This window comes from Chlorocebus sabaeus, chromosome 13 (genome assembly GCF_047675955.1).
Source record: "Chlorocebus sabaeus isolate Y175 chromosome 13, mChlSab1.0.hap1, whole genome shotgun sequence".
Taxonomy (NCBI): Eukaryota; Metazoa; Chordata; class Mammalia; order Primates; family Cercopithecidae; genus Chlorocebus; species Chlorocebus sabaeus.
In genome coordinates, this window is record NC_132916.1 from 32,515,164 (window position 1) to 32,542,364 (window position 27,201).

The 27,201-nt window shown below is 42.2% G+C and overlaps 1 protein-coding gene and 1 non-coding gene across 10 annotated transcripts in view; both read left to right on the top strand.

The window, feature by feature from the left end:
• AFG1L (AFG1 like ATPase) overlaps positions 1–27,201 on the top strand; it is a 247,255-nt gene that overhangs the window by 8,536 nt on the left and 211,518 nt on the right. For 5 of the 9 annotated variants that reach the window (XM_073022389.1, XM_073022390.1, XM_073022391.1 and 2 more), the window contains one exon: positions 5,269–5,392. Coding sequence is in view for 2 of the 9 variants with exons in the window: in XM_038001054.2 (XP_037856982.2) it covers positions 22,338–22,476 (139 nt within the window). In the remaining 7 variants the exon portion in view is untranslated. Of the gene's footprint in view, positions 1–5,268; positions 5,393–22,150; positions 22,477–27,201 lie in introns of those variants that run through there. The other 4 variants (XM_038001054.2, XM_038001050.2, XM_038001053.2 and 1 more) reach the window with 4 other exon arrangements.
• LOC119625396 (U6 spliceosomal RNA) lies at positions 20,135–20,241 on the top strand. Its single transcript, XR_005241604.1, has one exon. It is a non-coding gene; the product is annotated as a U6 spliceosomal RNA (small nuclear RNA).

A 27,201-nucleotide genomic window follows, 5' to 3' on the forward strand; every position in this document is an offset into this window, starting at 1 on the left:
GTTCCTTGTAAACTTGATCAGTGCATTGCTTCTTCAAAACCTGGTCGAGCGTGGTGGCTCATGCCTGTCATCCCAGCACTTTGGGATCACTTGAGGTTAGGAGTTCAAGACCAGCCTGGCCAACATGGCAAAATCTCATCTCTACTAAAAATATAAAACAATTAGCCAGGCGTGATGGCTCATGCCTGTAATCCCAGCACTTTGAGAGGCCGAGGTGGGCAGATCACGAGGAGATTGAGACCATCCTGGCTAACACGGTGAAACCCCGTCTCTACTAAAAATACAACAAAAATTAGCCAGGTGTGGTGGCGGGCACCTGTAGTCCCAGCTACTCAGGAGGCTGAGGCAGGAGAATGGCATGAACCCAGGAGGTGGAGCTTGCAGTGAGCCGAGATCGCGCCACTGCACTCCAGCCTGGGTGACAGAGCGAGACTTCGAGACTCCGTCTCAAAAAATACAAAAAAGAAATTAATGGGGCATGGTGGTGCACACCTGTAATCCCAGCTACTGGCGAGACTGAGGCAGGAGAATCCCTTGAACCTAGGAGGTGGAGGTTGCAATGAGTTGAGATTGTGCCACTGCACTCTAGCCTGGGCCACAGAGTTAGAGTCTGTCTTAAAAAAAAAACAAACAACAGCAATGAAAAACCTGATGAGTATGGGACTTGAATCATGACCTCTAAAGGGCAAATGCTTAAAGGCATTTTGTTCCTGACTTGCTGCCTCACCCATTATCTTCATGTTTCTGGAGTCTGTGATATAAAGAATAAAGTATAAAAAAAAACAACCCCATCAAAAAGTGGGCAAAGGAGATGAACAGACACTTCTCAAAAGAAGACTTTCATACAGCCAACAGACACATGAAAAAATGCTCATCATCACTGGCCATCAGAGAAATGCAAATCAAAACCACAATGAGATACCATCTCACACCAGTTAGAATGGCAATCATTAAAAAATCAGGAAACAGGTGCTGGAGAGGATGTGGAGAAATAGGAACACTTTTACACTGTTGGTGGGAGTGTAAACTAGTTCAACCATTGTGGGAAGCAGTGTGGCAATTCCTCAAGGATCTAGAACTAGAAATACCATTCGACCCAGCCATCCCATTACTGGGGATATACCCAAAGGATTATAAATCATGCTGCTATAAAGACACATGCACACGTATGTTTATTGCGGCACTATCACAATAGCAAAGACTTGGAATCAACCCAAATGTCCAGTGACAGACTGGATTAAGAAAATGTGGCACATATACACCATGGAATACTATGCAGCCATAAAAAAGCATGAGTTCATGTCCTTTGTAGGGACATGGATGCAGCTGGAAACCATCATTCTCAGCAAACTATCACAAGAACAGAAAACCAAACACCGCATGTTCTCACTCATAGGTGGGAATTGAACAATGAGATCACTTGGACACAGGAAGGGGAACATCACACACCGGGTCCTATTGTGGGGAGGGGGTGGGGGGAGGGATAGCATTAGGAGATATACCTAATGTAAATGATGAGTTAATGGGTGCAGCACACCAACATGGCTCATGTATACATATGTAACAAACCTGCATGTTGTGCACATGTACCCTAGAACTTAAAGTATAATAATAATAAAAAAAAAGAATAAAGTATAAGCAATCAATAGCTTCTATTTACTTCTCATTTTTTACAGATAGGATCTAGCTCTATTGCCCAAGCTGGGGTGCAGTGGTGCCATCATAGCTCCCTGAAGCCTTGAACTCCTGGGCTCAAGCAATTCCCCTGCCTCAGCCTCCCACGTACCTGGGACCATAGGTACAGACCACCAGGCCCAGCTTCTTATGTTATTTTCATGTAAATTCTTGTGAAACAACTTAGGAACTATGTCTTCTTTTTTCCTTTAAAAACCCACTTATGGCCAGGCGCAGTGGCTCATGCCTGTAATCCTAGCACTTTGGGAGGCCATGGTGGGAGGATCACTTGAGCTCAGGAGTTTGAGACCAGCCTGGCTGGGCAACAAAGGGAGACCTCGTTGCTATCTTAAAAAAAAAAAAATCAGAAAAAAAAATCCACTTGTGGCTGGGCATGGTAGCTCACACCTATAATCCTAGGGAGGGGCAGGAGGATTGCTTGAGTGCAGAGCTTGAGACCAGACTGGGCAACATAGTGAGACCTGCCTCTACAAAATTTTTTCTAAAAAATTAGCCAGGCATGGTAGTGTGCCCTTGTAGTCCCAGCTACTACAGAGGGTGAAGTGAAAAAGGAGGATCACTTGAACCCAGGATGTCGAGGCTGCAGTGAGGTGTGAAGGCACCATTGCACTCCAGCCTGGGCAACAGAGCAAGATCTGTCTCAAAAAAGAAAAAGAAAGAAAGAGAGAGAGAGAGAGAGAGAGAGAGAGAGAAAAGAAGGAGAAGGAGAAGAGAAGAAAAGAAAGACCCACCCCACTTGTAACTGCTGCTAATAGGAGTGCATATTCAGGGCGACTTGAATCAACATTGCTGGGTGTCCATCCTCAAGCTTTGGGCTCAGTTAAACTCTACATTTAACATATTTCCCAAATCTCCTTATTGAAGGTTGACATAGGTTTTGCCAGTTTATACCCTGTTCAGCAATGTATGGAAGTGCTTGTTGGAATGTATGAAAAGGGTGTGTATGTGGCAGGGGGAGGGGGTGGCAGTTATGAGAAGCACCAAATTAGTAGGGGCTGGGCAGAAGTGTAGGTAGTCTGCACATCCTGTTTGCAACTGGCATTTGAAGTGGGGGCAGTCTTATGGGACTGAGCCTTAACCTGTGGGGTCTGCACTCTGGATAATTAGTGTCAGAATTGAATTGAATTGTTGGATACCCAGTTGGTACCAGGAGAATCAGAGACTACACACATAACCTTGGAGATGATGTTAATGTTGTTTGAAGTCCTTTGTGACGGGACCTATGTGACCTGCTCCTTTGTGATGGTCCTCCTGGGAACCCCTTGCCAACCCCCATGAAGAGCCCTTCTCATCTTGGTGTGTTCTAGTAGCATATCAGTCAGTCTCCCTGCTCTCAAAGGCTAACTACTTCCACAGTCATGAAGAGATCAGCACATGGATTGCTCTCTGGACAGCCTGAGTTTAATGTCTCTGGGAGGCTAATACTTTAGTTGAACACTGATTTCTTTGTATATTTGTTCAGTTTTGTTTAGAGAAGAGGCTAACTACTGCTGGGGAAGAGCAGGAAAGAGCCAGCCCCTGCTTGCATGCCATCTCAGCAAAATAAGCCTGGTGGTAACTTTCAATTTTCTTTTTTTTTTTTTTTTATAGAGATGGGGGTCTCTCTATGTTGCCAAGGTTGGTCTTGAACTCTTGACCTCAAGTAGTCCTCCCCCTTTGACCTCCCAGAGTGCTGAGATGACAGTCGTGGGCCACTGTGCCAGGCCCCTCGTGGTAACTTGACTTTCACTCTTGGTAGGTTAGGGAGGTTAGTGACCATCTGTTTTGTTTTAGGCATGCTCATTAAGGGGTCTCATTCCCTGCTAGACTTTACAAATTCTCTTCCAAGGCACAAGTTTCTGTTCTGTTACATTGTTTGCGCCTTGCCTCTTGTATGTTGGTAAATCAGGCAGTGCTGGGTTGGTTGTATGAACATCAGAACCACCTTTGTCAAGTTCTTCTCCATCAATTACCTATTTTTATCTTCTCCCTTACGCGTTGTGGCAGCCATGAGACTGCGTCTCTCAGATCTCCAACTGCAGAAAGCATAATTAACCTTTGGCCTCACCTGCTGTACTCTGAAATTCATGACTACTGCATTTGCTCAGAGGCTACACTTTCCATGGGCTGCTCCCAGCCAACGGCCAAGCCCATCAGGGATACTAAGGCAGGTTTATTCCTTTATAGATGACATTGGACACAATGTCTGAAAAAGTCAAAGGGAAGCATGACATGTGCAACATGTGCAATTCTTGTCTCAAGTCAGGTGGTTAGCTTCTGAAAAATCATAGGCACAGAATTTTTTTTGAGATAGGGAGCGCCTGATATCATGCAGAGTGTGTGATTTCAACCATATAAGGCCATGTTACATGTTAGTGTAAACCTGGATCAGGGCAGAAATAAAAAAGTTCTCAGCCACAGGAATCCTGGAAACCAGGCATTTTCACTGCTTCTCTCAAGAAGATGAATTACCCACTTTCCAAGTAAAGAACCACCAATGTATCTATCTATAGCAGTGTTTCTTCAACTGTTGTTATTGTTGTTGTTGTTTTTTAGACAGAGTCTTGCTCTGTCACCCATACTGAAGTGCAGTGGTACCATCAGAGCTCACTGCAGCCTTGAACTCAGACTCAAATGATCCTACACCCTCAGCCTCCCCAGTAGCTAGGACTAGAGGTGTGTGCTACCACCACACCTGGCTAATCAAAAAAAATTGGGGGGCCAGGTGCGGTGGCTCATGCCTATAATCCCAGCACTTTGGGAGGCTGAGGCGGGTGGATCACGAGGTCAAGAGATGAAGACCATCCTGGCCAACATGGTGAAACCCCATCTCTACTAAAAATACAAAAATTAGCTGGGCATGGTGGCGTGCGCCTGTAGTCCCAGCTACTTGGGAGGCTGAGGCAGGAGAATCGCTTGAACCCAGGAGGTGGAGGTTGCAGTGAGCTGAGATCATGCCATTGCACTCCAGCCTGGTGACAGAGCGACACTCCATCTCAAAAAAAAAAAAAAATTCTGTAGAGACCAAATCTCACTTTTTTTGCCCAGGCTGGTCTCAAACTCCTGGGCTCAAGTGATCCTCCCACCTTGGTCTCCCAGAGTGCTGGGATTACAGGAGTAAGCCACCTCGCCATCCAGAGCAATATTTTTTCAAACACTAATATGCATACAGGTCACCTGGACCTTGTAAAAATGCAAATTCTGATTCAGGAGTTCTAGGATGAGGCCTGAGATTTTGCATTTCTAATGAGTTCCAGGAAATGCCAATGCTGCTGGTCCCCAGACCACACTGAGTAGCAGGGATGTAGAGAATCTCAAGAATGCCAGATGTATTTGATTAATTGATGGGATCTTGGGAGGGTGCCATTCCAGAACCATTAGCATCATGTGATCTCTTTGGCTGAACAGATATGGCTTTCTTAGGATTCTCAGACCCTCTGGCTATTCATGTGACAAATATGTACTGAGCACCTACAAGAAACCAGGGACTGTGCTAGGTGCTAGGGTGGGTGTGAGGCATATGGAGAGGAGACAAAGTGGTAAACAAGATACAGTTTTTCCTTCCACGATCTTTTGTCTTTTATGCTTTTTTAGAGACAGAGTCTCAATCTGCTGTCCAGGCTGGAGTGCAGTGGCACGATCATGGCTCACTGAAGCCTCCACCTCCTGGGCACAAGCTGTCCTCCCATCTCAGCCTCCTGAGTTACTAAGACTGCAGGTGAGTACCACCATGCCTGGATAATTTTTTAATTTTATTTTTTGTAGAGACAGGGTCTTGCTATGTTTCCCAGGCTGGTCTCCAACTTCTGGCCTCAAGTGATCCTGCTGCCTCTCCCTCCCAAAGTGCTGTGATTATAGGCAGGAGTCACCATGCCCGGCCACGATCTTTCAGTCTGGTCATAGGGGCATGAAAATGAACAAAGCCATGTCAGGAGAGTGTCATAACAGCCACATAGCCCAGTCTTGGGGGAAGAGTAATGGAGGAAGGATTCCAGAAGGAAGCAACAAGGAAACTGAGACATGAAGTTGGTGTTTGACAGGCAAATTGCATATGTTTTGGGTGTGCTTAAGTGTCTGAAGTATATTCCAGAGGTAGAGATAAACAGCTGAAGAGGTCCAGAGGAAAGAGAGAGCACGGGACACTTAGGGAACTAGTGTAGTTAAGGACTATTGGAATGAAAAGGAAAGAAGATCAGGACTCAGGCCAGAGAGACAAGGTCACGAAGGGCATCATAGTCTATGTTTATGGTTCTAGACACTATCTAAAGACACTCTAAAGTAAACCATGGAATGAGTGTAACTTATTTTTAGCTCAAAAAGCTAACTGTGACAGAACAAAGACAGTAGCAGTAGGAATGTGGAGAAATTAATGGACTTGAGAAATACTTACCCTGTTTCTCTGATTTGACCCAAAGAAGGTACAACTGAGGATTGCTCAGACCAGAAGTCTGTGAGATGCCAGGTCAGAGGAAGATGTCAGGATATAAAAAGCACCATGACTTCCATTGGGAGTGGAGGGCCTGGCAGATCTCTGTGGATTGTTTTCAGGGTTCTAATGAAAGCCCTTAGCCACAGGGATATATACTCCCAGGAACAACAGGTTTGATTCCCAATTGTATTTGCAAAGGAAGTTCTTCTAACTTTTCATTTACACATCCTCACAGGAGGTATATTTGTCAGGAAACCATGGGTTGGGTTTGGTAGAGACTCTGACCAGGCCTGCCAGACAAGACTTGGTATACTAAACTGTCCAATATTCCCAAACCTTTAATTACCTTAACGAAGTATGAGAATATCATTACAACTTTTGCCACCTGTCACACCAAACACTCACACAGGCACCCACAGGCTATTTCTGTTTGTTATCCTACTCACTAAATAAAGCTCAACTTGTCTGAAGTCAGTCTAATGCCATTTACCCCTAAGCATTTCCCAATATTTACATCCTTTCTGCTGCAAATATTATCATTACTTATCTAATTACTTGGGCTTATACCTCTGAGACATGTTTTTGTCTTTCTCATCTACCTGTCACCCCACCTCCCTGCCATAAATTAATTTATTTAATGTTAGACTATAGAGCTCTCCACATACTGCTTTGCTTTCTCTAATCTCTTCAGTCCATTGTGAATAATAGCATGATGTGCATATCACTATCCTGGTATACTTTGCTTTTATATTATAAATTACTTCTTGGCTAGAATTTTTTTTTTTTTTTTTTTTTTTTTGAGAGGGAGTTTTGCTCTTGTTGCCCAGGCTAGAGTGCAGTGGCGCAATCTCGACTCACTGCAACCTCTTCCTCCCGGGTTCAAGCGATTCTCCTGCCTCAGTCTCCCAAGTAGCTGGGGTTACAGGCACCCGCCACCTCACCTGGCTAATTTTTTTTTTTTTTTTTGTATTTTTGTATTTTTAGGAGAGATGGGGTTTCATCGTGTTGGCCAGGCTGGTCTTGAACTCCTGACCTCAGGTGATCCCCTGCCTCTGCCTCCCAAAGTGCTGAGATTACAGATGTGAGCCACCACACCCAGCCTAGAATTTTATATTTTATATAAATCTGTCTGGTTTGAAGACAGTACTATAAGCAAATCAATTCTATTTAATCAAGGGTTGGTAGAGATGTGCTTAGTAGCTGTGTAACCTTAGGCAAGTTATTTTACATGTCTGGGTTTCCATTTCTTCATGTATAAAATGGGGACAATAATAGTCCCTAATTCACAGGGTGTTACGAGGATTGAAAGAGTTAATATTTGTAAGACAGTTGGAACAGCGCCAGAGACTTGTTAAGCTCTGAAATACCTGTAATCTGTGTAGAAGTCAATAAGGAAATGAGTTTATCAAGAAAGAAAGAACATGGTTGAAATGAGACCTTGAATCCCACAATAAGGAGTGGCGTTTGGTGGTGTTTGGCTGGGTTTGTTAGCTGAGGATAGCGAATGAATGTTATATCTAGGTGAATCTAATAATGGAATTGATTATTCTCTTGACCAGAAACCTGAGCTTAAATCTATTGATAGAATGTTTGAACTGTTTGACTTATTGTTGTCTTAGATTCAAAACATTGGTTTTCATAGGCATTTCAGTTCAATGCAATGTCAATTAACTAGGTCTGAAGTAAAACAGTTACCATGAGAGGTTTATATTACTATAGCCTGCATTTGAGAAAGTCAAAATTTTCAAAATATAGTTAGTTCCAAAGTATATTTTTGATAAACCAGCTTGAATACTGCATTGTGGATAACAAGGTTAAATAAAGGTTCTAATAAGACAAACAGTGACAATTTAAATAAATCAGATGTTTTTGTCGAAGATTACTCTGTGATTTTCTCCAATTATTCATGACATTTCACCCATTCATATTGTGATCTGCTTTAATAGTGGAAGAAAAAAAAACCCTTGTCTCCTTGTTTATTCTTTGTTCTCAAGGAGATAAGCTGTTTATAAAGACACGTTATTTGTTATTTAAATCACTTTTACTGAAGTTGTTTATTTCCTTGTTTCAGTTTCTAAAAATATTGCAACAATTGTGATGCTTCTTAGAGATGTCTATTCAATTCAGAGTGATTTGTACTGAAATTCTTTGCTAAATGGGCACAGGTGCTGATGTGTATAACATGCTAGAGTGAGTCAAAACTAATAAGTGCTAAAAAAAAGATAGTAGGGATATACTTGTGTCAACTTTAAAAATCTATGATTAAAAACATTTTAGACCTAAAGTCTTAGATATTTGTAAAGGTCTATCTCTACACATGCTTTTTAATAAGAATTTAATAATAGTAATAATAATAATGAAAATAATAAATTAGGTATAACACCAAAACCATAAGCAGAAAAACTGCATAATTTAAATACAGAAATCTGTTTCCTAGAAAATGCCCTTTAATCACTTTGCAGACTTTAAAGATCATAATTATTATATAAAAGTAATTACATTAAAAGATAATTTACCTGGTAGTAAAGTATCAAATTAAAGCTGAAAAACCATACTTGTAAACAGAATTATATATTTTAAAATATTGTTAAACAGCAAACATGTGAAATTGTATCTCCTGCTTCTCTCTTTGCTATGCATAAAATTACCTCCAGAAAAAATTTTGGTGATTTGGTACTATAAAGCTACATGGTAGTAAAGTATACAGCTACATTACATGTCTTGAATATCACCCTAAACTATGACTTATCCTAGGTAATCAGCAGGATTGATGTGTGAAATAAAGCCAAGCAGATTTGATATTTTAAGGGACAGCTGATTATTTCTAAGAACTAAAGGTTGAAAATCCAGCTGGGTTGATTTGGCTTGAAAAAATGAAGTCTGGTAATGTAATTTATAGTATCTGTTCCTGCTGAGTAAGCCCTGGATACTGCAAACTCGTATCTGTGATGCACATCTCTCCCTTTGAAATTGATGAGAATTGCTTGGGCTAAGTGAGAGGCATGCTGGGAAAATTGGGCCCTTACAATTGGTGTGTATAGACATTAGAGGTTTCATGACACTTTCCTCATCTGGTCCCTCAGTTGTCTCCAGTTCTGGTTTTGGCAGAAGACACTCAGCTTTGGAAGGAACACTCCTTGAATTAGATATGTCCAGACTAAAAATTATTCAGGTGTTATCACCTAGAGAGTCTTACTTGAGAATTTCTTCATTATCAGTAAAGTTGGGTAAATAAAACTTACCTTGATTTAAATCTTATCCAAGTAGTCTCAAGATGTCCATTTGAAAAACAAAACAAAAACCAGCTGATATCTTTGAAGTCTAGGCCAAATCATGGCTAATTTTGAGTGTAGTCACCTGGAGCAAGTACTATACTTATAAACAAATGAATTCATATAGTTTTATCATGACATCTTTGAGTTTTGAAGATTGGCTGCATTTTAGGCCAACTTCAGTTTCTCTGAATAAGTAGTCTATAGAACTGAAAAACACTCAATTTGTTTGCCTGGTTGCATCTCATTAAATCCAACTAACCAATCAACAAAACTAGACTGGTTATGACTATCAATGAATAGCAATCAAAGTATTATGTGGTATGGTCTACTTTTTGTCTATCTGTTGATCTGGTTTAAGGGTTATTTCCATTACCTTTCAGTTAACTTCAAGAAGGTATAGTAGCTGTGTTATATTGGACAAATCACTTACTGTATCTCTCAGAATCATGGAGTTTTTTTGTTTGTTTGTTTGTTTTAATTGAGACAGGGTCTCACCCTGTTGCTTAACCTGGAATGGAGTGGCTCGAAAACAGCTCACTACAGCCTTGACCTCCCAGGCTCAAGCAATCCTCCCACCTCAGCCTCCTGAGTAGCTGGGACTACAGGTGGACATCATCATACTTGGCTAGTTTTTAAAAGCATTTTTTGTAGAGATGGGGTCTTGCTATGTTGCCTAGGCTGATCTTGAATTCCTGACCTCAGCAATCCTCCAGCTCAGCCTCCCAAAGTGGTAGGGTTACAGGCATGAGCCACAACGTGCCCAGCCCCCTTGAGGATCTTAAAATAAATATATTCATTAAGTCTGAATATCAACAGTAGTATCAAGTATATAATGTATGTGTAATGATGGATACTAAATATATATTGCAGAATTAACCTGGAACTTTTTTTTTTTTTTTTTTTGAGACAGAGTCTTGCTCTGTCACCCAGGCTGGAGTGCAATGGCACAATCTCGGCTGACTGCAACCTCCACCTCCTGGGTTCAAGCAATTCTCCTGCCTCAGCCTTCTGAGTAGCTGGGATTACACGCACGTGCCACCACGTCCAGCTAAGTTTTGTATTTTTAGTAGAGATGGGGCGTCACTATGTTGGTCAGACTGGTCTTGAACTCCTGACCTCAAATGATCCACCCGCTTCGGCCTCCCAAAGTGCTGGGATTGCAGGCATGAGCCACTGCACTTGGCCTAAACCTGGAATATTCTTAAAATTGCCTTGAAAATATTAGAAGTCAATTGATAGTTTGGGTAATTATTTTCATTAAAATTTTCTTTCTTTTTTTTTTTTTTTTGAGGTAGAGTCTCACTCTATCACCCAGGCTAGAGTGCAATGGCGTGATCTTGGCTCACTGCAACCTCTGCCTCCCGGTTCAAGCAATTCTCCTACCTCAGCCTCCCTAGTAGCAGGGATTACAGGCACCCGCCATCATGCCCGGCTAATTTTTTTTGTATTTTTGTAGAGATGGGGTTTCACCATGTTGGCCAGGCTGGTCTTGAGCTCCTGACCTCAGGTGATCCATCCATCTTGGCTTCAAGTGCTGGGATTATAGGCGTGAGCCATTGTGCCCAGCCAAAACTTTTTATTTCTAATTTAAAAAATATCTTGAACCTGACCTCAAGTGATTCTCCTACCTCAGCCTCCCAAAGCACTGGGATTATAGGTGTGAGCTACTGCACTGATTTTTCAAATATTAGTAAAAACCATCAGAACATGTGTAGGAAATAAAGGGGGGGTTACCAGTTTTTCTAGAGTAATATATACAAAGGTGCATGTAAACAAATAAGATGCTTGGTAAATCACCCATGATATGTCGCTTACTGTGTATAAATTATTTGAGTGATCTGAGAGGATGGTAAGGTAGGCAGGAGCCAGATATTGATTTTCTAAAGGTCCAGAATAAAGAAATTGTACTTCATTCTGTAGACAGTAGGGAGGCATTGCAAATTTAGGAACTGTGAAGGATCATAGTCAGAGAGGTGACATATTTGGAAAGATGCATTTGACAGCAGTATGCTGTGTAGGGGAAAGAGCCAGAGCCAGAGCTGGGAGATGACTGCATCAGCCTCCGAAAGACAAGAGGGAGACCCAATGGTAACAGATGGATTTAATCATATTTGGTGAAGGACTGGATAGGAGGGATGAAGAAGAGAAACTAGGTGATGATTCCCAGATTACAAGTTTGTGTGTCCAGTTGGGGAATGTTAGTATTGGTTGGTGTTTGTTGCTATTTTTAAAGGGAAGATGGTGGCTGGGTGCAGTGGCTCATGCCTGTAATCCCAGCACTTTGGGAGGCTGAGGTGGGTGGATCACTTGAGGTCAGGTGTTTGAGACCAAACTGGCCAATATGGTGAAACCCCATCTCTACTAAAAATACAAAAATTAGCCAGGCGTTGTGATGCATGCTTGTAATCCCAGCTACTTGGGAGGCTGAGGCATGAGAATCGCTTGAACCTGGGAGGCGGAGGTTGCAGTGAGCCGAGATCGCAACACTGCACTCCAGCCTGGCTGACAGAGCAAGACTCTCCACAAAAAATACATATGTGTATATATACATATATATATACACATATATATACATGTGTATGTATACGTATATATACACGTATATATATATGGAAAGCTTTTTTTCCCTCTCAAAATTTAGATAAGGAAGAAATACTAGGTAAATACACATATATTATCATGTGATTCAATTTTTTTAAAAAGGATATTCAAAACTGAAAAAAATACCAACCAGTTATTTTTAATTTGGTGTTGAAAATAAGTAGTAAGAAACTAAACAAAGGCTGGGCGTGGTGGCTCATATCTGTAATCCTAGCACTTTGGGAGGCCGAGACAGGAGGATAACTTGAGGTCAAGAGTTCAAGACCAGCCTGGCCAACATGGTGAAACCCCGTCTCTACTAAAAATACAAAAATTAGCTGGGCATGTTGGCACGCACCTGTAGTCCCAGCTACTTGAGAGGCTGAGGCAGGAGAATCACTTGCACCCAGGAGGTGGAGACTGCAGTAAGCCGAGATTGCGCCACTGCCCTCCAGTCTGGGCAACAGAGCAAGACTCCATCTCAAAACAAAAAAAAAAAAGAAAAAAGAAAAAAAGAAAAACAAGAAAAGAAAAGAAAAAAGAAACTAGCTGCGCACGGCGGCTCACGCCTGTAATCCTAGCACTTTGGAAGGCTGAGGCAGGCGGATCACGAGGTTAGGAGTTTGAGACCAGCCTGGCCAACATAGTGAAACCCCGTCACTACTAAAAATACAAAAATTAGCCAGGCATGGTGGCATGCACCTGTAGTCTCAGCTACTTGGGAAGCTGAGGCGGGATAATTGCTTGAACCCGGGAGGTGGAGGGTGCAGTGAGCTGAGAAAAAAGAAACTAAATAAAAAAGAAAAAAGAAACTAAATAAAGATTTGAGCACTGAACTTGACTTCAAATATTCTGGCCAGTCTCTAGTTATGAGTTAAACAATGTTTCAGTAAAGGGGAAAAAAGGTAACTTTTGTTGAAAGGTTAGCAAAAGAATAAGAAATGAACTGCTTGTAGCAAAATCTATACTTTGTATGCATTTATAAATATATATTACTGAAGTATGTACATCTTGGTTAGAAGTTACATTTCTCGGCCGGGCGCTGGTGGCTCACGCCTGTAATCCCTGCACTTTGGGAGGCCGAGGCGGGTGGATCACGAGGTCAGGAGATCGAGACCATCCTGGCTAACACGGTGAAACCCCGTCTCTACTAAAAAAAAATACAAAAAATTAGCCGGGCACGGTGGCGGGCGCCTGTAGTCCCAGCTACTCGGGAGGCTGAGGCAGGAGAATGGCACGAACCCGGGAGTGGAGCTTGCAGTGAGCCGAGATGGTGCCACTGCACTCCAGCCTGGGCGACAGAGTGAAGACTCTGCCTCAAAAAAAAAAAAAAAAAAAAAGAAGTTACATTTCTCATAGTTAATAAGGTACTTAGGTATATTTGTTTATCTAGTTGGTTTAAATTAAGTAACCTAGTGCCTGTAGTCCCAGCTACTTGGGAGGCAGAGGCAGGAGGATTGCTTGAGCCCAGGAGTTTGAGGCTGCACTGAGCTATGATGGCACCACTGCACTTTACCCTAGGTTGACAGAGTGAGATCTTGTCTCTAAAAAAATGGAAAAGAAAAGAAATTAAGTAACTTAAGTTATATCTTGTTAAGGATATTTAAAATACAAATGTTTTGAATTTAGAAGCTAGATATTTGACTCTACTTGACTGTAGAAACTAGGAATTATTATGTAATGGTTTCCATGTGAATTTATTGATTTATTGATTTATTTATTTATTTAGTGTAATGATGGGGGTATTGTTATGTTGCCCAGGTTGGTCTTGAACTCCTGGCCTCAAGCAAGCCTCCCATCGATGCTGCCTCTCAAAGTGCTGAGATTACTGGCGTGAGCCACTGTACCCCCTGAAATAATTTCTTATGTATCTTCAAATGGACCACATTGTTTTTCTTAGCTCTAAAGTGTTTCTTTGTTAAATTAGAAGAAATTATACTTATGAAGAACCATGTGTAATGGCAAATAAATAAAGAAGCAAATGGAAAAAAGGGCTCTTGGGTTGTGTTTCAATTACTTCTGTAATATTGAATTTAATGGCGTTTTTAAAAATTAATCTTTAAAATGGATCCACAGTATGGATGTTCCTAAAGATATTAGAAACAGAACTACCCAGACTACAGTGGCTCATGCCTGTAATGCCAGTACTTTGGGAGGCCGAGGTGGGAAGACTGCTTGAGCCCAGGAGTTTGAGAGCAGCCTAGACAACATGGCAAACTCTGTCTCTACAAAAAATACAAAAATTAGCCAGGCATATGTTGCGCACCTGTAGTTCCAGCCACTTGGGAGGCTTATGTGGGAGGGAGAATTGCTTGAGCCCCGGAAGTCAAGGCTGCAGTGAGGCAAGATTGTGCTACTGCGCTCCAGCCTGGGCGACAAAGTGAGACCCTGTCTGAAAAAAAAAAAAGAAGAAAAAAAACCCCCCTCAAAACCACAGAACTATCATATAAACCGTGAATCTCCCTTCCGGGGAAACCACCTCCTTGTAAAGATATCTGTACACCCATGTTCTTTGCAGCATTAGTCACAATAGCCGAGTTATGGAGACAACCTGTGTCCATAGACAGATGAATGAATAAAGAAAATGTAGCGTGTGTGTGTGTGCGCGTGCGCTGGAGTATTATTTTATTTTTTTGAGACAAAGTTTCACTCTTGTTGCCCAGACTGGAGTGCAATGGTGCGATCTTGGCTCACTGCAACCTCTGCCTCCTGGGTTCAAGCGATTCTCGAGCCTCAGCCTCCCAAATAGCTGTGATTACAGGCATGTGCCACCACGCCCGGCTAATTTTGTATTTTTGGTAGAGACGGGGTGTCACCGTGTTAGCCAGGTGGTCTTGAACTTCTGACCTCAGGTGATCTGCCCACTTCGGCCTTCCAAACTGCTGGAATTACAGGCGTGAGCCACTGCGCCCCGCCTGGAATATTATTTAGCATTAAAAAAGAAGGAAATCCTGCCATTTTTAGGATGGACCTGGAGGACGTTATGCTAAGTGAAATAAGCCAGACATAGAAATAAAAATATTGAATGGTCTCACTTATGTTTGGAATCTATATTCGTTTTTTTTTTTTTTTTTTGGCTAATTTTTGTATTTTTGTATTTTTTTATGGAGGGGGGGGTCTCCTTATGTTGCCTTGGTTGGTCTTAAACTCCTGGGCTTAAGTGATCCAGCCACCTCGACCTCCCAAAGTGTTGGGATCACAGGTATGAGCCACCCCCTGGCCTTAATTGTTTTATTTTAGTTTTGAGGTGGGATCTTGCTCTGTCATCCAGGCTAGAGTGCAGTGGTATGATCGTAGCTAACTGTAGCCTCAAACTCCTGGACTCAGGGTATCCTCCTGCCTCACCCTTCCAAAGTGCTGGGATTATAGGCAGAAGCCACTGCACTCAGCTTAAAATTTTAAAAAGTTCAAACATACAGAGATAGAGAATAAAATGGTGGTTACCGGGGTAAGGTTGGAGGTTCACTGGAGGAAATGAGGTGATGTAATTCAAAGGATACAAAGTAGCAGATCTGTAAGCCGTCTATAGTTAATAAAATTACATGGTATTTGAGATTTTTTGCTAAATAAGTAGATTTTAGCAGCTCTTGTCACAGAAAAGTAACTGAGATGACAGATATGCTAATTTGCTTCACCATAGTAACTATTTTACAATCTATATGTATCCTATAACATCATGTTGTAAATCTCAAACATACAATAAAATTTACTTAAGAAATTAAAATGGGCTCAAAATCTTAGAAGCATCGCTTATACCATGAAGAGGGTAAAGTAGTCTCTTCTTTTGCAGACAGAAAATAAATTTTGTATTAAGACTACTCATTTAGTCATTTAACAAATATTTGAGTTCCTTATAACCTAGGTACTACTATAGGCCCTGGGGATATGGTAGTGAACAAAACAGACATAAATCCCTGCCACAGGGAGCTTAGATTATAGGATGAGTAGTAAGAGCAGATAATAAGCTAATAAATTAGTAAAGTACATATTATGCTAGATGGTAGTAACTATTGTGGAGAAAATAAATCTGGGAAGAAAGAAAAGGAGTGCTGGGCAAGACTGTAATTTCATATAGACAGTAGTTAGGAAAAGGCCTTAACTGAGAAGGCATCATAAGGAAGTAAAGACAAGAGGAAGTGAGCCAAGTAGATATTTTGGAGCAGAGCATCCCAGGCAGAAGGAACAGGACATGCAGAAGCTTTAGGAATGGGAAGCAGGCTTGGTGATTTCCAGGAACAGCAAGAAAGCCAATGTGGATGGACAGAGTTGGGGCCAGAGAATGGTCTGAGATGAGATCAAAGAGGTAGCTGGGACCCTCGTCATGAGACCTTATAGGCTGTTTTGATAACCAAGTGGCAGGGTAAGGCACTAGTAGGTGTTAAACACAGGAAAGTAATGATGCAACTTAGAATTTTAGAAAATATATATGGCTCTTGTAACTGCCCAGTGGTTTCATTTTGCCCATTGCCCAGGTAGAGTCTATTTATCAAGACAGGGGAATTGCCATTAGAGAAAGAGTTTAATTCATACAGAGCCAGTTGAACAGGAGACCAGAGTTTTATTATTACTCAAATCAGTCTCCCTGAAAATTCAGAGACTAGGGTTAAGGATAATTTAGTGGATAGGAGGCCAGGGAGTCAGGAGTGCTGATTGATTTATTATTACTCAAATCAGTCTCCCTGAAAATTCAGAGACAAGGGTTAAGGATAATCTGGTGGATAGAGGGCCAGGGAGTCAGGAGAGCTGATTGATTGGGCTGGAAATGAAATCAAAGGGAGTCAAAGCTGTCCTCCTGTGCTCAGTCAGTTCCTGGGTGGGGACCACAAGACCAGATGAGCCTGTTTCTCGATCTAGGTGGCACCAGCTAATCCATCAGGGTCTGAAAAATATCTCCAGCATCAATCTTAGGTTTTACAATAGTGATGTTGTCCCTAGGAGCAATTGGGGAGGTTTAGAATCATGTGGCCTCTAACTGCATGACTCCTAAACCATAATTTCTAATCTTGTGACTAATCTGTTAGTCCTACAAAGGCAGTCTGGTCCCCAGGCAAGAAGAGGGTTTGTTTTGGGAAAGGGCTATCATCTTTCAAAGTTAAACTATAAACTAAATTCCTCCCAAAGTTAGTTCAGCCTTCACCCAGAAATGAACAAGGACAGCTTGGAGGTTAGAAGCAAGATCAAGTCAGTCAGATCTCTTTCACTGTCATAATTTTCTCACAGTTTTAATTTTTGCAAAGACAATTCCACTGTGTGAAGAACAAACTGTATGGGTTGAGAGTGAAAGCAAGGAGACCAGTGACAAGGCAACTGCAATAATCCAGGAGGGAGATGATAGTGACTTGGATCGGGGCTGGTGGTAGCAGTACTGGCAGTGAAACATGATGGAATTCTGGATAATTTTGAAGACGAGGCCGACAAAATTCACTGAAGGACTGGCTGTAAGGTGAGAGTGAATGGGGAAAGCAGAGGATGATTCCTGTGATAAATGGCTTGACCTACTGGAAGGCCAGTGTTGCCATCTACTGAGATGAAGAAGGCTATGGACAAAGTGGTGGAAGTGGGAATCAATTACTAGGTCCTTTCCTCCCTAGGGAGGTGGCTATAAGAAGAGGAACAACAATAGTATGAGGAAATGGTATTTTGGCTGCTTCATGCCAATGGCCTATTCCATCTGCAGTCTGTCTCTGTCAATGGCTCAGTGGCATCCTCTAAAATGGCAACCTCATGAACCTGGAAATGGAAAATCCCAATCACCCACATTTATTTAGGATTACCATCTCATTTATTTAGATCCTACTTGAAAAATATTTTTCTTTTCCTTTAATGAGTTTTATAAATTTGCTACTTGATGTTCTGTAGCACTTTCTTCTACTTAAAAATTTCTTCTGGGCACAGTGACTCACACCTGTAATCCCAGGACTTTGTGAGGCATGCGTGCAGTTTCAGCCACTCAGGAGGCTGAGGTGGGAGGATTTTTTGAGCCCAGGAGGCAGAGGTTGCAGTGAGCCGAGATCTCGCTACTGCACTCCGGCCTGGGCAAGAGTGAGACCCTCACTCAAAAAAAAATTTTGTTTGCACCATTTTTAAGGTTAGAGTGCATTCCTTATTTCTATGATTCTTGGATATCATGAATCTATGTTGTCCTAGGCATGCCCTTATTTTATTTTATTAAAAAAAATTTTTGGCCAGGCAAGGTGTAATCCCAGGACCTCGGGAGGCCAAGGCAGGCGGATCACTTGAGCCCAGGAGTTTATCAGCCTTGGCAACATGGCAAAATCCTCTCTAATAATACCAAAACAATTAGCCGGGCATGGTGGTATGCACCTATAGTCCCAGCTACCAGGGAGGCTGGAGTGGGAGGATCACCTGAGCCTGGAAGACAAGAAGCTGCAGTGAAACCCTGTCTCAATCAATCAATCAATAGAGATGCAGTCTCGCTATGTTTCTCAGGCTGGCTGGCCTCAAGTGATGCTCCCACCTCGGCCTCCCAAAGTGCTGGAATTATAGGCATGAGCCATGGTGCTGGGCCTCTTCCTTATTTTAGGTTTTGACATTATTCTTCTCAATATCTATTTACAATCATTTCTGATTAACAGTTTGTGTATACTGTATATATTATCTCATTTAATTCTCACAAAGCCTGTGAGATAGCTAATACAGAAACCACCCTAATTTTATGGATAAGAAAAACAGGCTGGGCATGGTGGCTCAAGCCTGTATCCTCAGCATACTAAGAGGCTGAGGCAGAAGGAACATTTGAGGGGCCTGGGAAATATAGGGAGACATTGTCTTTAAAAAAAATGTGAAAATTTTATCCGGGCATGGTGGCACATGCCTGTGGTCCTAGCTATTTGGGACACTGAGGTGACAGGATTGCCCTTTTAAAGCAGAGAGGTGAAGGCTGCAGTGAGCCGAGATCCTACCACTGCACTCCAGCCTGGGTGGCAGAGCAAGACCCTGCCTCAAAAAAAAAAAAAAAAAAAAAAAAAAGAAAAAGAAAAGAAAAGAAAAACAAAGAGAACTTGAATTAGTGACAAAATCAGAGCTCAAATATATCTCCTGACTCGGTATGTTTTCTATTGACCACTTTCTTTCTTATTTCCTCATTTCCTTCATTGTATTTGTCCTTCTCTGACTCTTTTAATTTGGTTTTATCCTTAATATTAGATGCCAGAGCTACTTGCCATTTTCTCTAGGAAGATTTTTTAAATAAGGACAAGAAAAGACCTCATAATTTTATGACTTATTTCAAATAGTTTTCCTGACAATGGTCAAAAATTTTTTCAGGCTATTTTGTTTAATTTGTTTTAGGAATTGCAGGAACAGCAGGATTAATGTTTTAATAAAATGGTTTACAATGGCTACTTAGTTTTCTGGTCATTCTCTTGACTACATCAATTATAATATAATCGAATACATCAATTACAATCTAAGTTATTAAGTTAATCTAAGTTATTTCCCTCTAAATTAGCTTACATTTGTATAAAATAAAGTTAATTTCCTATGTTTCTGTCTACTTGCACAACCATGTGAAAATTTCCTGTAGGTCTTCTTTGGCATTAAATTATCCATGAGTGCTTATATTACCTCCATAATAATTAAGCTGTTGGAATTTCTAATAAAGGATAATTTCATTGGCCAAGGCAAGTGATTTTTCGGAGCAAACATAATGAAATCTAAATACTCTCTGAAAGTCTTTTGAGTGTGATAAATACATATTCAAGTCAAGCGAGAAACAATCAGATTTTTCAAAAGGTCTTTCATAAAGTGTCACACCAAAAATTAGCAACAAAATTAAAAAAAAATCACCACAGCATGGAAGAACAGTTTGTCATGTCAGGTCGTGGAATTACAGATAGAAGATAAATAGTCAGTGTAAATTGGCTTATTTTGACAGATACAATCAAAATAATTTTTTCTATAAATGATTTGACCAAGTTGGTAGAGATGTCTCTAAATTATTATGCCATGCTACAGTTTCTCTTTCTTGTTTCTTTGGAATTCCTCTTGTAGTGTGGATTAACTGCCTGACTTCCTGGAATTCTTCTTTGTGTAGTCTTTTCATTTGTTTTCACACAACTGAACTTTCTCCTTCCTATACTCCAGACTTTCTTGCCTTATTTCACTCTATTCCCTGTTCTTGGAAGGTCTTTATCTCTTAAAAGTTAAGCTTGTAGTGCTTGCTTTGGCAGCACATATACTAAAATTGGAACCATACAGAGAAGATTAGCACGAACTCTGTGCAAGGATGACACACAAATTCGTGAAGTATTCCATGTTTTTAAAAATTAAAAAAAAAAAAAAGCGTTTAAAGCTTGGGATGGTGGTTGGCACCTGTAGTCCCAGCTACTGGGGAGGCTGAAGCAGGAGGATCATGTAAGTTCAGGTGTTCAAGGCTGCTATGCACAATGATGGAGTCTGTGAATAGCCACAGCACTTGGGCCTGGGCAACATAGTGAGGCCACTTCTTTTTAAAAAAAAAAAAAAAAAAAAGTTAAGCTTTTAGAAGGCCTTTTTGATTTACCAGCCAAACTGCTCTCTCATTGATTCCACAACACTGAATTATCTTTTTTAAAAATTTATTTTAAAAACCTTTTTATTTTGCTCCCTCCCACTCCCCTCCCCCTTTCCCTCCCCTCCTCTTCTCTTTTCTTTTTCTTTCTTTTTTTTGAGACAGAGTCTCGCTCAGCCGCCCAGGCTGGAGTGCAGTGGCGCGATCTCGACTCATTGCAGCCACCCTCTCCCGGATTCAAGCGATTCTCCTTGCCTCAGCCTCCCAAGTAGCTGGGATTACAGGCACCCGCCATCATGCCGGCTAATTTTTGTATTTTAGTAGGGACAGGGTTTCACCATGTTGGCCAGGCTGGTCTTGAACTCCTGACCTCAGTTGATACGCCTGCCTCAACCTCCTAAAATGCTAGGATTACAGGCGTGAGCCACTGCGCCCGGCCTTCTCTTTTCTTTTTTTTTTTTTTTTGAGACGGCGTCTGGCTCTGTCACCCAGGCTGGAGTGCAGTGGCGCGATCTCGGCTCACTGCAAGCTCCGCCTCCCGGGTTCCCGCCATTCTCCTGCCTCAGCCTCCGTTGTAGCTGGGACTACAGGCGCCCGCCACCGCGCCCGGCTAATTTTTTGTATTTTTAGTAGAGACGGGGTTTCACCGTGGTCTCATCTCCTGACGTTGTGATCCGCCCGCCTCGGTCTCCCAAAGTGCTGGGATTACAGGCGTGAGCCACGGCGCCTGGCCTTCTTTTCTTTTTCTTTTTCTTTTTTTTTTTTTTTTTTTGAGAAGGGACTCACTGTCTCCCAGGCAGGAGTGCAGTGGCACAATCCCAGCTCACTGCAGCCTCCACCTCCGGGACGCAACCCCACCTCGGCCTCCCTGGTAACTATGACGACAGGGCGCAGGCCACCATGCCCAGTTAATTTTTGTATTTTTTGCAGAGACAGGATCTCGCTATGTGGCCCAGACTAGTCTCAAACTCCCGGGCTCAAGCAATTCTCCTGCCTTGGCTTCCCAGGCATGAGCCACCTAGCCTGGTCTGTAGAATCTTTTCTGTAATTCATCTCGCTTACTGGATTGCCAGCCTCTTCTGGAGAGCAATTTGTACTCCTAATTCGCTTATTATAGTATCTCAAAGCATGTATTGTTTAATCAAATTAGGGCTGATCAATGAGAAGTTACCCTTCGGATACGCTGTCCCATGACTTCTCCGTCCACCAACAGTCCTTCTTAGGCCCTTGGCTTTCCCATGCCACTTACACATTCTTTCAAAACATTTGAGTGCGTACCATTTATATTACTCAAATACGAAAAGGGAAAACGGTACGCACACATTTCAGGTACTCGTCAAAGATGAGTTGGACGCTGGAGGTAAAATAAAAAATGGGCCTACCATTTAGGGAGGTGTGACGAAGTGACATCACTATTGCGTTAAAACCCGAGGGCCCACTGGGTCACCTCCATTTTATTCAGGTTTCGGAATCTCGGTCATGTGAGCTAACTTAAAAGTCTCAAGAGTGGTTACCTGCCCACCCGTCATAATCACTTCCCAATTCCTTGAAAACTTCGGGTTCCTAGGCCGCCAGCGCCGGGCGGAGAATCACCCTCCCTCCGGCTGCCCAGACTGGAGCTGCCCGTTCCGTTCCGCCCCGCCCCACTGCATGCTGGGAGTCGTAGTCCCGGCTGACAGCGTCCGGAAGGACGGGAGGGCACGGGAGTGCAGCCCGCCCATCTGGCTACTGGAGGTCACGTTCCCTAACTGATCCCTTGGTTCTGTCGGGTGGAGCCTTCAGCGTGTACGGCAAGATTTGACTTTGCCACCGTCTCTCTTGGGTTTCAATAAAGTTTTCCTCTTCCTCTCCTCGTACGGAATTCAAGATGGCGGCCTCCTGGTCGCTCTTGGTTACCTTGCGCCCCTTAGCACAGAGCCCGCTGAGAGGGAGATGTGTTGGGTGCGGGGCCCGGGCCGCCGCTCTCGCTCCTCTGGTCACCGCCCCTGGGAAGCCCCTTTGGAAAGGTCAGTGACTGTGCCATGAGTAGTCCGAGCCGACTGCATATGACTGGAGGAGGCTCTGGGGTCACCCTCCCTGTCCGATCTACCCCAGGTGTCTCCTGCTTTCACGAAGCTAAGGGCTCCTCGAGAGGTGTTTCCATTTCTCTTGACCTTTTATACTGTCTGTGAATGAGCCCTGAGCACTGAGGGAAATAACCCTGAGTGACTTTCATTTTGAGGGTCAGAGGTCGACTCAGAGTTTCTTCCCTTCGGGACATTTAGAGAGCTGAGCCCAGTGGGAGTGCCTGGCTTGCAGTGATGCAGGTGTGGGGTTGGGGCCTGGGGACCCCTACCCTCTGCGTTTTCCAGGCTCTCGGGGCTGATGACTTACGGGCACTGGAGGAAGAGCCGCGCCTGGGACCTCTGCAGGCCCTGCTGTCTCTCGTGATTCTGGGAAAGAAGGTCCACACGCATTCTCAGATTTAGGGATCGATTCTTGGTGTTCTTTTAAAGTCACTAGAGGCTTCAGTGGAATTATTTTGTCACCGGGCTTTCCTTCTCCCTGGCTTCCTTCATTCAGTTGTTATATGTTCGTGAATGAATGAATGTATCTTCTGAGTAACCAAGTCAAGAGTGCCAGTTTTACTGCTCTATTCATATACTCGCACTAAACTGCACGTTTTTCAAAGGCAAGGACATTGTGTCATTGTTTCCTAAGCACTTAGCGCAATGAGTGGTACCTGATATGCAAATATGATTTTTGAATGAATGAATGAAATTATTCTCATTGTCTCCCTGATCCACATACTTGTTTTCCTTTTTCTCAAATTCAAGCAACCCCTGTAATATACCTTAATAGATTGATGACCTTAATAAAGTATATACCTTAATAAATAGATTCTTATTGATTAATTTAGCTAAAAATATGACAATCTTTGACCCTTATCATCAATGCAGTTGAAATTAATACTAGAACTTTGATTACATGACCTTACGTTTTTATCGAAAGATTAGCATAATGCACTTAGTATAATGGAATAGGCTCCACACACTGCCTAGGGGGTAGCCCTGATCTGCTGGAGTAGTCATTATAAATAAATAAATAAATAAATGTATAATGGAATATTCTGGTAGTGTAAGCTGTGGATTATAATATGAATTTTATTTTTCATTTTTCGTAGTCAATAAAAGCAAATGGTATAAATTTCAACAGGTGCAAGAAAGAATATGGCAAAATGTAAGGCTTTCTTCTATCCCTATCCCTTAGCTGCTTAATTTTTCTCCTCAGAGGCAATCTCTGATACTAGTTTCTTATGTATTCTTCCAGATACATTCTGCGTATGTACAAGCATATACATATAGAGATAACTGTTTTAAAAAAATAGAAGTAGTAACATGCTGTATACATTGTTTTGTGTATACAGCAGTTAATTCTGTTAATTGTTAATTTCTTTTTAAATTTAGTAGCTTGGAGATCATTCCATATCAATACCATATCAATTTCATATTAATAGAACTGCCTTGTGTTTTAAGTTTTAAAAATAGTATTCCATTCTATGTATATACCATGATTTATGAACATTAAGATTTAAGGAGCATCATTATAACATATAAAATTCACGGAATGCTTATTCTGTGTCATACAATATGCTAAGTACTTTCTGCGTACATTATCTTATTATTCCTCATTATCCTCTTTTGGAGATCACGAATCCAAGGTTGCTGAAGATATATGGCTAGTAAGTGTCAGAACTTCTGAATTCAAATAAAGGCTGTACTATTAATCTGTACTTATATTTTCTGGAATATACAAAATTTAGCCAGTTCTGGGTGTGAAGATTAGATGAAAATGCAGTTAGGTTAGAGGTCCATTTAATTGTATCTAAGGATGCTCCCTTCCCCTCTTTATTTTTATTTTGTGTATATATATATATTTTTGAGATGAAGCCTTGCTCTGTCTCCTAGACTGGGGTGCAATGGCATGATCTCGGCTCACTGCAACCTCCACCTCCTGGATTCAAGCAATTCTCCCTGCCTCAGCCTGGGTGGGCGCCTCAGATCACAGATGTCAACCACCACTGGCTAATTTTTGTATTTTTAGTAGAGATGGGGTTTCACCATGTTGGCCAGACTGGTTTCAAACTCCTGACCTCAGGTGATCCACCAGTCTCGGTCCCCCAAAGTGCTGGGATTACAGGCGTTAGCCACAGCGCCCTGCCCCCATCTTTAAATAAAAGGAAAATTTTAGTTGAAATTTTGTTCAGTATTCGGAGTCTGATTTACAAATCTATTTTCTATCCCTTTCCTGATTTTATTTTTTATTTATTTTATTATTTTTTTTGAGATGGAGTCTCGCTCTGTCGCCCAGGCTGGAGTGCAGTGGCACTATCTTGGCTCACTGCAAGCTCTGCCTCATGCGTTCACGCCATTCTCCTGCCTCAGCCTCCCAAGTAGCTGGGATCACAGGGGCCCGCACCCACGCCCGGCTAATTTTTTGTATTTTTAGTAGAGACGGGGTTTCACCGTGTTAGCCAGGATCGTCTCGATCTCCTGACCTCGTGATCCACCGCCTCGGCCTCCCAAAGTGCTGGGATTATAGGCGTGAGCCACTGCGCCCGGCCCTTTCCTGATTTTTTTGGGGGGTAATTTATTGTTTACATTTCTATTTTATCTTCATTTTTCATCTTTTGAAGTCTACTATTTAGTACAGTGTAATGTGGCCGGGCATGGTGGCTCTCGCCTGTAATCTGGGGACTTTGGGATTCTGAGGGGGGAGGATCACTTGAGCTAAGGAGTTTGAGACCAGCCTGGGCAACATGGTAAAACCCCCTCTCTAAAAACATACAAAACTTAGCTGGGTGTGGTGGTGCACGCCTGTAGTCCCAGCTATTTGGGGGCTGAGGTGGGAGGATCACTTGAGCCCAGGAAGTCGAGGCTGCAGTGAGCTGAGAGAGATGGTGTCACTGCACTCCAGGCTGGGTGACAAAATGAGACCCTGTCTCAAAAAAAAAAAAAAAAAAAAAGAAGGAAAAGTGAATGAAACTGAGTTCCAGTCCTTGAGTTCCAGCCCTTGAATAGCCCATAGCCTTGAAAGGCAGATGATATTATGGTAGCCAGCATTTGATGAGCCCCTTCTGTGTTCTAGGCATTTTGCTAGCAGTTTCTGTTTCATAATTTAATCTTCATAAAACCCTATAAAAATTGTTGTCTTTATTTTATAGATTAATAAACAGGGATGGTCACCCAAGTTGGATTTTTTTTTTCTTTTTCTTTTTTTTTAAAAGTGAGCAGCAGCAAGATTTATTGTGAAAAGCAAAAGAATAAAGCTTCCACAGTGTGGAAGGGGACCTGAGTGGGTTGCCCCCAACTTGGATTTTAAACCCAGTTTTTTGCTTCAGAGTCACAAACTTAACTGCTATTTATAATAGTTTTTTAATGTAACAATGAACATTAATAACACATTGTACCATGATCTAAGCCTGTTTAAAGTGTTATAAGACTACAGAGGAGGAAGCAGCTCTGCTTGGAGAGGGGAGGTTTTTTTTTTTTTGACACAGAGTCTTGCTCTGTCACCCAGGCTGTAGTGCAATGGCGTGATCTCGGCTCACTGCAACCTCTGCCTCCCAGGTTCCAGTGATTCTCCTGCCTCAGCCTCCTGAGTAGCTAGAATTACAGGCGTCCGCCACCACACCTGACTAATTTTCATATTTTTAGTGGAGAGGGGGTTTCAACGTGTTGGTCAGGCTGGTCTCAAACTACTGACCTCAGGTGATCCGCCCATCTCGGCCTCCCAAAGTGTTGGGATTACAGGTGTGAGCCACTGCGCCTGGCCAGATTTTTTATTTCTAGCAAAAGTATGGATGTGAGCTGTACATGGCCCTTATTGGTTTATGGTCTCTGAGAGAGCAGCTAGAGATGAAGCTGTAAAGGTGGGCTGATCTGGTTGAGAAGAGTCTCTTACAGTATGTTAAGATGTCTAAGCTCAGTGGGACACTAGTGGAAGTTTCTTAGGAATAGAAGTGATCAGATCTGTTTTAGCGTGATTGTTCTTGTGGCCACCTGAAAAACAGATCAGAAATGCCTGGATGGGAGAATACTGGAAGCTGGGTGATTATTTAGGAGGAAGTTGAAGTAGACAGAGTATTAGGGAGTGGTTTAGGGGCTGAATTACTGCTGTGGTGAAGGAGAGCAGGGCAGCAGAGGGAGGGAATTCAGAGACACTTCTTTGATAGAATTAATATACTTGGCCAGGCACAGTGGCTTATGCCTGTAATCCCAGCACTTTGGGAGGCTGAGGCTGGTGGATCACCTGAGGTCAGGAGTTCGAGACCAGTCTGGCCAACATGGTGAAACCTCGTCTCTACTAAAAATACAAAAATTAGCTGGGCATGGTGGTGCATGCCTGTAATCCCAGCTACTTGGGAGGCTGAGGCAGGAGAATCGCTTGAATCCAGGAGGCGGAGGTTGCAGTGAGCCAATATCACACCACTGTGCTCCAGCCTAGGGGACAGAGCAAGACTCCGTCTCAAAATATAAAATAAAATAACATAAATAAAATAAAATAAAATAAAATAAAATAAAACTTGGACATACTTAGAGGAGACAGGGAAAGGAAGGAGTGAAGGTAAATTTAGGTTTCCTATTGCAGGTGACATAATAAGTAAAAAGTAAAACAATAAAAAAGCAATTTAGGTTTCTGAGTTTGGGCAATTTAATCAAAAGAAACAAAACAAAAACGAAACAAAATGG